Below are 11,520 nucleotides of genomic sequence, written 5' to 3'. Positions count from 1 at the left end.
AAATACATGACAGGTCAACTTTAAATTTTGAATTTCTTTCTATTTTGAGAATATTAAATAGAATATCTGTATTTAATATTTATTAAGATATATATTAATTAAAAATAAATTTATTTTGTAAAAGTTTAAGTAGAGAAAATAATTTTTATTTTTGAGCAAGAAAAGTTTTGAAACTAAAAAATTCGTATTTGGTTCTCCAAATTGAAAAAGAAAAATATTTTAATTCTTACAATTTCAAGAAATCCATTTCTATTAAAATGTCGTGTTAGAAATCATGGAAAGATATACTGTTGTGTTTTTTTAATAAAAAATTATACTTTTCAGTTTAACCAGACACTACTTAATATTTAGCTTAAATATATTTTTATTTTCTCAAATTTAAGTCATCTGTTTTTGCCTCCAAATTTAATTTTTTTTTCTTAGTTCTAAAATTTCAAAATTTTATATTTTCAGTCCCTCTCCATTAAAAAAAACATATTGATTTTGGGGTATATGGGATATTTTTTTAATTATTTATGAAGAGTAATTAAAAGAGCAAATTTTGAAATTCAGGAACTAAAAATAAATAAATTTTAATTTAAGAAATCAAAAACAAAAATCACTCAAATTTTAGACATCAAAATCATATTTAACCCTTCATATTTTCTATTAATTAAATTGATTTTCCTTATTATTGTTTTTCAACAAATAATATTTATCTGTCAAACTCAAAAGTCAAAGGCATTAAATAAAAAAAAGTGCTTACAAGGTTAGCAGTTGTGTTTTCGGTAAAAAAAAATTAAATAATTAATTTTTTTACTGCATTAAATAGTTAATGTGAAGAAATTTTTAAAATAAATAAAATGGTCCTATCTTGAATGTTATTTTGAAAAATAAATGAAGTATTAAATATTTATTTAATGCACCTTCAACTATTTAATGTAGAGTGAGAAAATAAAAATAAATAAAAGAGAATCAAATTAATACGAAAGATAAAATATATATTAAAAAGTGATAATTAATTTGAAATATTAATTGCATTTCTTAAATAATTAATTAAAAATCCAAAATATTAAATATTATTACAAAAAATACTTACTTTTAATGACTATTTAAAAATAATACCTTTAATAAATTCTAATTAATGCACAGTATAAGAATAAACTAAAAATTACTAGTATTAAAAGTGAAACTGCTTCAAGCATTGGCCTTCGAGAACACAATAAATTAACTTTAAGGCCATGTAACTATGAAGGTTAGATTACAAAATTGCCCATTACTCGTTGTGCTTATATTTTTCCACTTCCGGCGACGGTAAAACTGCTTTCATACCGAAACAGTAGGTTGTAGGTCACCAGTCTACCACATTCAATGGTCTTAATCTTGACCGCGCTAATGGCTAGTATTTGAAAAGTATTTATTAAGAACTTTTAAAAAGTTTACTAAATATTTTTAGTTATTTAAAGTATAAAATTAAACAATTCAGTAATTACACTAACGTATTGTTTTTTTAAAATTTTATTTCCTTAAAAAATTAATACTAAAAATATCCTTATTTTATAATCAGAGATTGATTCCTTCAAAATATTAAAATCACCAAAATAAAAATTGCTTATTCCAAGTCTCAACAAAATCTTTATAATCCATACATTCATTCAAAATCAAATTTATGACCATATACTTAAAATCATGTTTGGATAAACTTATCGTGAAGTATGTTTAGAAGAAGAAGATGAAATAAATTTTTTGTTGTAAGTTAAAATTAATTCATTCATAAATTTAAAATCACTATTTAGATAATTTATGAGAGTTTTTATAAATTAATTTATCCATAAGTTAAATTTTAACTTATGAAGATGTTATTTTAATTTTTATTTTCTTTTCTTACAAGTAATTTTAAAAAAATTATCCAAACAATCCTTAAGGAACAACTATTTTCTAACCGTGTTAGATTATATTGGTATTTTTACTTCTTTAACTAATATCTTAAAAATGTTGAATTGCATTCATCATATTTTCTAAAGAAAACATAATAAAAGCATTATTTAAGTAGGTGTTTACTTTTTAATTTGTACACTACATATTGAAATGTTTTTCTTTTACATGAAATGTATTTGACGAATTTCTTTTACCATTGTAACGTAAAATTCCTGAATTTATCAATTCGAAAGATAGATTGCATGTAAAGCCTTATTTCTCTAAAAAAAAAAAAAGTAATATGTGCTAAAGTTTTTTTTAATAGAATTTTTACAACTATTATTTTAGATTCTAAAAAAATATTTTTAGACAAATAATCTATTTGTTTTGGAAATTTTAGATATGAATTAGATTTTTCACATCTTGTTTAATTTTTATATTAAAATATGTATATTTATTTCGATGATTTTTTTGCTTAAAAAATATTAGCTTCTAAATACAACACACGTCATACAACAAAATATTGCAACATCACTCGGGGCATACTTTTTAATCAATCTTGAGCCTTGGCACACATATACTTTATACTTAATTTTCATTGTAACTATCATATTAGAATTACCAACAATTGACATTCTTTAATAATGATTTAGTTAGTTTAAGTTTAGTTGATTCTTTTGATAATTTACACATGATTTTGTGTCTATTTTTTCGAGAACATTTTTCAACCTTGCATTGTTTTCATAAGACCAAAATGTATACACCCCTTTTTGTTGCAACACATCCAGGGGAGTCAAGTTAATTTAGAGCTGAATTGTCAGATGGCTTTATAATTAAAGGTTTAATATTCGGATGCAAAATGGTAGTAGTATACATATGAAACGAAAAAAATAACGTGTATTAGACAAAATATTGGTTCGTTTTTTTAAAATATCATTCAAAAGCCAAATTGAACAATTGATCATCCAATAAATGGTAATTTTTTTTTTAAAGAAATTCAATTTTCATCAATTTTTAGTTTTTAGGTTTGCATTTTTTATTAGACCGAATTTGAAAATCCTTATATGCAAGCATGAGTAAACTCATGCTATTTGTCCCTAATATATATTTTCTATAATAGTTTACCTCTTAATTATTTTCAAGGTATGCTACTTATATTATTTGGGTATTATTTCTTTTAATAATTTCTCTTTCAAGTACATTTATTTCATGTTTTGAGTTGATTTATGACTTATGTTTTGTTTGTTTCAATAAAAAAAAATATTATCCGAAGACAAGAATAGGACTTATACATTGTTTTAGTTGATGTAAGAGAATTAAATTTTGAATTAGTAGGACTCACACAAGTGATTTCAATCTTTACAAATTAGGAAAAAATATAGGAATAATGAATGTTAAAAGTAAAAAGTTTGATGTACCCTTACTTTACTCTTTGTTTTCACGAACAACAACTATTTTGTAGTGTTGCTACCAATGCCTCTGGGTTGATAGTTTTGAATCTGAAAACCAATGGTATGCTTCATTGGGAGGTGGGAGCATGGGTTTCTAAACGTATGAAGAAGATAATTAATTTTTAAATTATTAGAACCCTTATGAGTGATTTCAATCCTTACAATTTATGGGTAAATATGAGAGTAATGAACGCTAAAATGTAAAAAGTCCAATTTATCCTTACTTTTACTCTTTGCTTTCATGTGTGATAATGACTACTTCATTGTGTTGCTAGCAATGCCTCAATGTTGCTAGTTTTGAATCTCAACCAATTGCACGCTTTATTGAAAGGCAGAGGCATAAGTCTCTAGACATATGCATGAGATAATTAAATTTTAAATTAGTGGGACCCACATGAGAGTGATTTTGGTCTTTAAAATTCGGGGATAAATACATGGGAGTAATAAAGTAGAAAGTCTAGTGTACCCTTACTTTACTCTTTGCTTTTACGTGTGACAGTTACTGCTTCGTTGTGTTGTTATCAATGCCTTTGTGTTGCTAGTTTTGAATCTCAAAATCAATGGTAAGCTTCATTGGAAGATGGGACCATAGGTCTATAGACGTATGTAGGAGTGAATCAAATTTTGAATTAGTAGAACCCACATGAGTGATTTTGGTCTTTACAATTTCGGAATAAATGTGGGAGTCATGAATGTTAAAAGTAAAAAGTATTGCTTAACCTTATGTTACTCTTTGTTTTCACATGTGATAGTGCTTGCTTAATTGTGTTTCTATCAATACCTTTTGTGTTGGTAATTTTGAATCTCAAAACCAATGGTAGGCTTCGTTAGGTGGGAGCATGGGTCTCTAGACATTATAGGTGAGAACATGCCTTCAAACCCTTTATTCTTGCATGTCCTTTCACTTGAAAATAGAGGGCTTCAACTATAATGAATTATTTAGGTTACATAATCGATTAAGTTCACCAATTTAATCAATTATTAACGGTCTTTTGTCATGACTATATAAGGGCAAAATAGTAGTTTATATATTTATTTAATTCCTCTCTTCCCATTTCATTCATATCAAACAACTTTATTATTTTTTTCATTTTATTTCTCACATTTCCCTTGATCCCTTCAATCAAATAACCCGTCATTTAACTTTATTTTCACTCTATTTATTCTTTTTCAAATTATCTCCCATTTATTTTCATATACTCTATTTCTCTTTTCACAACCAAGCATAGCATTAAAATGGCTTGAAGCCATAAACTGACATCAATTCAATTAATGAATTAGTCCATTAATATCCTTAGGTCTTGCATGAGTGCACAAGCCAACAAAATCCAAAAAATTCATGTAAGTGCCAATGTGAATTAGTTAATTAATGAATTAATGTTTTCAAATCATTTTATTATCACGAGGATTTGCTTGATCATGACTACTACTTGAATATATCCAAAATGAATCACATAACCCCCAACGAGAATTAAGGAAAAAAATGATTTTGAATAATTTTATTATCACAAGAAAATGCTTGATCATAAACAGTGACCTTGAAAATAATCACGTAACCACCAACACAAATTAAGGATTAAAACATTTTTAATCATTTTATTGTTATGAGAAAACACACGATCATGAACAATAATCTCGAAAATGATCACATGACTGTTAGCAAAAATTAAGATTTGTAACCATTTTACTTTCACGAGAATTTGCATGATCATGAACAATGACCTAAAAAATAATCGCATAACTGCTAGCGAAACTTAAGAAATAAAATGTTCCCAATCATCTTAATATCATGAGAAAACACATGATCAAGAGCACTGACCTCGAAAATGATCACATAAAAGCTAGTGAGAATTAAGGAATAAAATATTTTTAATCATTTTAATGTCAAGAGAAAACACAGATCTAAATAATACTTTGAAAATGATCACATAACCGTTAATGAGAATTATGAAATTAATAATTTTTAATCATTTTACTATTACGATAATTTGCATGATCATGAACAATGGCCTTGAAAATGATCACATAACCGTCTGCAAGAATTAAGAAACAAAATATTTTTAATCATATTACTATCACGAGAAAACTCATCAACATAAACAGTGACCTAAAAAATGATCACGTAACTGCTAGTGAGAATTAGTAAATAAAATATTTGTAATCATATTACTATCACGAGAAAACTCATGAATATGAATAGTGATCTAAAAAACGATCACGTAACCACTAGCGAAAAATAAGAAATAAAAACATTTTTAATCATCCTACTATCACAAGAAAACTCATGATCATAAATAATGACATAAAAAATGATCACGTAAACGTACAAAAATAAAGAAATATTTTTTTAATCATTTTAATGATCAAGGTAATTTCCAATGAAAATTGAGGAATACAATGATTTTAATGATTTATTATAATAAGAATTTGCATGATCATAAATAATAACCTAAAAAATGATCATATAACCGCCAACAAAAATTAAGAAAAAAAAATATTTTAATCGCTTTATGTCATGAGAATTTGCATGATCGCAAGCAACAAAGTCGAAACATTTTATTATTTTTCATTTTTATTTCCTTAATTTATTTTTTATCCTTTGCAATAAACATCTCACCATTACCAGCTTAAGGAGAAAGAGAATGACTTATGTAAAATATAAATCGGCTTAAATACAAAATCTACACAAAATAATCTTTCTTCTATATCACGAGAAAAATCTTCACTATTCACAAAACATTCATTACTACCTAAAAATAAAAATTATATTACAAACTAATCATGCATTCCATATTTATTACTTTCTGTCCCTTTTTTCCCGCATTTTTTGCGTAATAATAAACCAGAAAAGGAACCTGTGCCAGGCACGTGTGGTCTGCGCACATGATGCTTGCTGACCACTGCAGACAGCACTACCAGTAAAAACATCAACTTTACCGTTTACCTTTCCAAAACCAAAGAAAACTAGAAAACTCACCGGCTACCACTGACAAGGGCAAAACGGTAACACCATACCCCATTTCACTGTTCACCCACCCCATTCCGCGGAAAAGAAAAAAGAAAAATTCATTTTTTTTTATATATAAATACCATACAGCTCGCACCTTACACCAAACTCAATTATACAAAACCCTGAAGAAAGACACAGCCATTGTTTGTTTACTTTCCATTGATTGAGCGAAAGCTTTGTTTTTTCTGCGATCATTTTCCATTGGGTGGAAGAAAGTCTCAACCTTTAGTCGAAAGAGCAAGGATCTGAGTGAGTGAGCGATCATGTGTGGTGGTGCGATTATCTCCGACTTCATTCCAGCGGGTCCCGCCGGCGGGGCGCAGCGCGTGACCGCCGACATCCTGTGGCCGAATTTGAGGAAGCGGTTCTCGAAGTCGCTGCTGGACGATGATTTCGAGGCAGGGTTCAGAGAATTCGAGGATGACTCGGAAATCGAGGATGTCGATGATGAGGACGATGAAGAGGAGGAGGAGTTGAAGAAGAAGAAGCCCTTTGGGTTCTCTCGCTCCAACAACAAGGCTGCTTCTAAGCCTCTCTCTCGTGGTAACAACAACTCTTTCGTTGTCTCTTTCTGATTATAATAATCATCATTCTGAGAGTTTTGGTTTGGTTGTGCTTTTTTGTTTTTTAATTCTGGATTTGTGGTTTCGGTTTTGAGTTATGATATGCATTCATTTCTGTGGTGTCTGGCGTTTCTCTTGGTTGTTGTTGGTTGATGGAAAAATTGTGACTTTTTCATGCTCGTGCCTCTTTTTTTTTTTTTGTCAGAAAAATTAGGATTTTTTTAACCAATAAAATGGATTTGATGTATGGTTTTCTGGGATGTTAATTTTTGTTTTTATTTTTCAAAATATTTTTCGGTGGAGTTGGCTTTGGGAATTTTATTCAAATCGGTTTAGATCTTGTCAGTGTCTGGAAGAAAATATTTTGTTTATTGCATATTTTGTGTTTTCTTCAGGAATGTTTTAAAAATGAAGGGAACATCCTTTGTAAATTTTTTTGGGGCTGTGTGCCTTTGTACTGTGCATGAAATTTGGGGATTTTCAGTTACTGACTTTAGAGCCGTTTGTATTGGGATATGATTTTGTAGATTCAATTGGAGTTGGTTTCAGTTACTTGTTCAACCATCTCAAACAAAATTGTCATTTTTTAAAGGGTTTTTTTATGTTAATTTTGTTATTTGGTGAAGTTAAATTTTTCCCTCGCACTTAATGAGATTGGAATTTTTTTTTTTGGTTTTTTTCCTAACCTTTATAGATATGGATTATGGATATTTATCTTTTAGGCTTTTTTTCTCCTGATTGATAAAAAATGAGGGGAGCAATTTTTTCCCCCTGGCTTTGGCTTTGTGTTTTAAACATAATTCATGATCATTGGCTAGATGATTGCAGGATTTCGTTTGCGTGTGCCTTTGGGATTGATTTTGTGCTTCTAATTATGCTTTAAATTTTGGCTCTTTGTGGGCCCAATCTAGCAGGCATATGGTTGACCAAGTGTGGGTGTTATAAATTTGTATAGGATGGATTGTTTCAATTAACCTACTGCACTTCTAATTGTTAGGTCTGATCTTAAGAGAGACAAGTATCGATTATTGATCTGAAACGAAAAAAATTGAGTATCCTTATATTACTGCTGTTATTTCATTAATTGTTCATTAGTTGATCCAATTTTGGCATTTCATTGAGTATATTGCTAGTTCGTTTACTTCTGTTTTGGTTATTGGTCTGGTATGTGGTTTCCTGTTTGTGGGCTAAATAATGTTGCTTGATCTAGATTGCTCACTGATTAATCCATGAAATTGAAACAATTGATGTTTAATCTCATATCTATTTGTTGTATAGGCTGGGTAAATTGATGGTAACCATATCTATTACTGAACTTAATGAAAGAACAGCCATTGTTAAGATATGTCCATTATTATCAGTTCCTTTACTCGTGTTGATGATTTTCCTTTTACCTTGTTGTGGAGTTGTCTAATAGACCTGAATGGTTTTGGAAGAAATGGGAAAATAGATGCCAATCTTTGTATGTGTGTTTTTGGTATGTGATATATTTTTTAATGATACTGCATATTTATTGTCTTTGTCCTTTAATAGTTTAATTTATGTTACTTTCCAATTATATTGTAGGAGCAACAACTGTGAAATCTGTGGAATCAAAGGGGCAAGCTGAGAAGTGTGCCAAGAGAAAGAGGAAGAACCAGTATCGCGGAATCCGCCAGCGTCCATGGGGAAAGTGGGCTGCTGAGATTCGCGACCCAAGAAAGGGGGTTCGTGTTTGGCTTGGAACTTTCAGCACTGCTGAAGAAGCTGCAAGAGCTTACGATGCTGAAGCAAGGAGGATCCGTGGCAAGAAAGCCAAGGTGAATTTCCCTGATGAGCCTTCAGGCGCTGCTTCCTCAAAACGTCTCAAGGCGAATCCAGAGGCTCAGCCAATGAAGAAAAATCTGAACTCTGTGAAGCCGAAAATAAACCAGATGTTCAATTTTGGTGACAATCTTGAGGGCTACTACAGCCCTATAGATCAGGTGGAACAGAAACCACTGGTTAACCAGTATGTTAACCGTGCCCCGTTTGCTGGAAATGGAGTTCAAGTCTCACCTGTTACTCCATCTGCTGATGTTACTGCTTACTTCAGCTCTGAGCATTCGAGCAGCTCGTTTGATTATTCTGACCTCGGATGGGGTGAACAAGTCCCCAAGACACCCGAGATCTCATCCATGCTTTCTGCTGCTCCTTTGGACGGTGAATCTCAGTTTGTGCAGGGTGCTGCTGATCAGAATCAGAAGAAGAACAACCTGCTGGATATGGCATCTGTGCAAGATGATTCTGCAAAAACTCTTTCTGAGGAGCTTGCAGACATTGAATCCCAGCTGAAGTTCTTTGAGACCCCTTCTTTTCTTGATGAAGCCTGGGCTGATGCTGCATTGGCGTCTTTGCTCAGTGAAGATGCATCTCAGGATGCTGCTGGAAACCCTATGAACCTTTGGAGCTTCGACGACCTGCCTTCCATGGCAGGAGTCTTCTGAACACCTTCATATCCCTTTTTATGTAAATAAAGCTACAAGTTAGTGATTTTTCATTCTGCCTCTAGTTTCTTTAATTTTTGCTTCTGTTCTCTTCTTAGTGGAAGCATCCCTGCATGTTTCTGAATGTATATTATTTATCATTATAATTTTCATTTGTGTATTGCTTTCAGGAATTGTGATCGTGATGTTGGTGATGGAATCCACAGCAAGAAAACCAACCTGCTTAAAGCATATGTGGAGTTTATTTATCTTGTAGCTAATGCAGTATAGGACTATATATAGGTTTTTATAGGGTATCCTTTGTGTGAAACTCAAGAGACCTCGTTTTCAGGGGATTTTCTGTTTGATGTCCATAAGGATTATCAATTATGTTATATATGGTCTGGGATACAGTCTTGACTTACAGTTTTTAACTTGGTTGTTTTCATTGTTATGGCAATTTGATTATGATTTGAGACCAGCCATTTTTCAATGCTTTGTGTGGTGGATGATTGCATATCGCCTCTATTATTTTGCTTACTGGTTACTCAGGCCATCTTTAATAGATCGTCCTTGGTGTAAAGTTTTAGCTATTAATGGATGTGGAAAAGCTTTTTTTTTTTTCTAAACCAATGTTCTGCAATAATTGGCTTTGTTGCAGAGATTTTAAGTGTTGGAAATCTAGTTGAGAGGGAAGTTTTAAATTAATGATTTGTCATCATTGGATGAAATCTGACAAGTTCATAATCGTTTTCCGAATTACTTTTCCAAGATTGTTTTGTCAGCCTTTTCATTTTCTAAGATTTTTGAATTATTACATTTGTCTTGGAACCTCAATAATCTTTTAAGGTCTTTTGGCATTTTTTTTTTACATTTGCAAATTTCAAGTTCAACTATTAATTCGGACCAGCATTTTTTTCTTCTTGTTGGAAGCTTAGTTTTTTTCCTATTAATTTGGACCAGCCCCTTTTTTTTTTCTTCTTCTGCTTCATCACAAGAGTACTCTGCTTTCCGCTCCCTCCCCTGGTTCGTTGAGTACTCTGCTTACATCACAAGATTAAATGTGTTTTAATACATTGGATAGCTTTTATTATCTGGTCTAGTACATTGCATAGCTTTTACCATCTTTTTTAATATTGATTAGCATTTATTATTTGTTTTAATATTTGCATAGCATTTATTATTGGGTTTTAATGTTTTCATTTTATTATTGAATAATAATTTGCAAAAGTATTTTGAATAATTATGTTGGATGTTTTTAGAAGTTTTTAAGACAGTAAATATATATTTATTTAATACTTTTTTCAAAAATATTAAAAAGATTTGTAGAGTATATTTATTAAAAAGTTTTGTCTCAAAAAATACTAGTAATTCTTGAAAGAAACAAAAAGCTATACCTCACATATACCATCTAAAAGAGAAACAGAACTTTGTGTTGGAAATTATCTTTGTTGGATTAGAATCAGAACTTCTCTTAAATGAAGAAAGAAACATTGTAATCTAACTTTCAATAATGGAGATAATTTTATTGGACAAGGACCACAAGGTCTCATATTTTTTCCATCACAAGCTAATGGTAAAGACGAGTCACTCGTTGCATATAATAAAGCATTCTTGGGCATTACTAGGGAGAACACAAATGCAGCTCTGTACAATGTTACCATCATGTGGGAGCCAGAAACTGAGGTGCAGGGGGCATGTGACACGATCATTGAAAACCCAATAAAATTCATCTGCCACCTTTGTATACTCCAAGATTAGGTAAAGAATGGAAAGTGTCATGGCTCCAACATTTAGGTGTACCCGTGTTACGAAGCTTATGCGGAATGCGGAGAGTGTGACACATATAATAACACCATGTTTGGGGATTGAAAAATCTACAATGCTTTGGTTTGCGTTGCATCGCTAGCACAGCAGTGATACATCAATTTCTCTTTATTTTAAACAGCTCACTAGTATCTTTTTATTTTTTTTATTATGTCATAAAATCTTTTATTTTTTTTCATAAATCTTATTATACTTATATTTTTTCTCTCTTGATGTTAAATAATATGAATATTCATCAAATACTTTTATGACTAGCATGTTTATGTTTAGCATTTAATTTTGTGTGTCTAAACTGTAATTATCTTTTACTTGAAATAATTATATTTGAT

General features: G+C 30.5%; 1 protein-coding gene across 1 annotated transcript; it reads left to right on the top strand.

Moving 5' to 3' along the window:
* The first annotated feature begins 6,459 nt into the window (after positions 1–6,459).
* ERF7 (ethylene-responsive transcription factor 7) lies at positions 6,460–9,857 on the top strand. Its single transcript, NM_001354284.1, has 3 exons — positions 6,460–6,900; positions 8,487–9,423; positions 9,556–9,857. The coding sequence occupies exons 1-2, from the start codon at positions 6,621–6,623 to the stop codon at positions 9,383–9,385; spliced, it is 1,179 nt and encodes a 392-aa protein (NP_001341213.1). The 5' UTR covers positions 6,460–6,620; the 3' UTR covers positions 9,386–9,423; positions 9,556–9,857.
* Positions 9,858–11,520: the final 1,663 nt, after the last annotated feature.

This window comes from Glycine max, chromosome 7, assembly GCF_000004515.6.
Source record: "Glycine max cultivar Williams 82 chromosome 7, Glycine_max_v4.0, whole genome shotgun sequence".
Lineage (NCBI taxonomy): Eukaryota > Viridiplantae > Streptophyta > Magnoliopsida > Fabales > Fabaceae > Glycine > Glycine max.
This window is presented reverse-complemented; position numbering and strand designations above follow the sequence as displayed.

Coding starts and splice junctions, on each gene's coding strand:
- ERF7 (NM_001354284.1), top strand. CDS start 6,621: ATGTGTGGTGGTGCGATTATCTCCGACTTCATTCCAGCGGGTCCCGCC. Junction 6,901..8,486: donor TTCTAAGCCTCTCTCTCGTG/GTAACAACAACT, acceptor ATTATATTGTAG/GAGCAACAACTGTGAAATCT.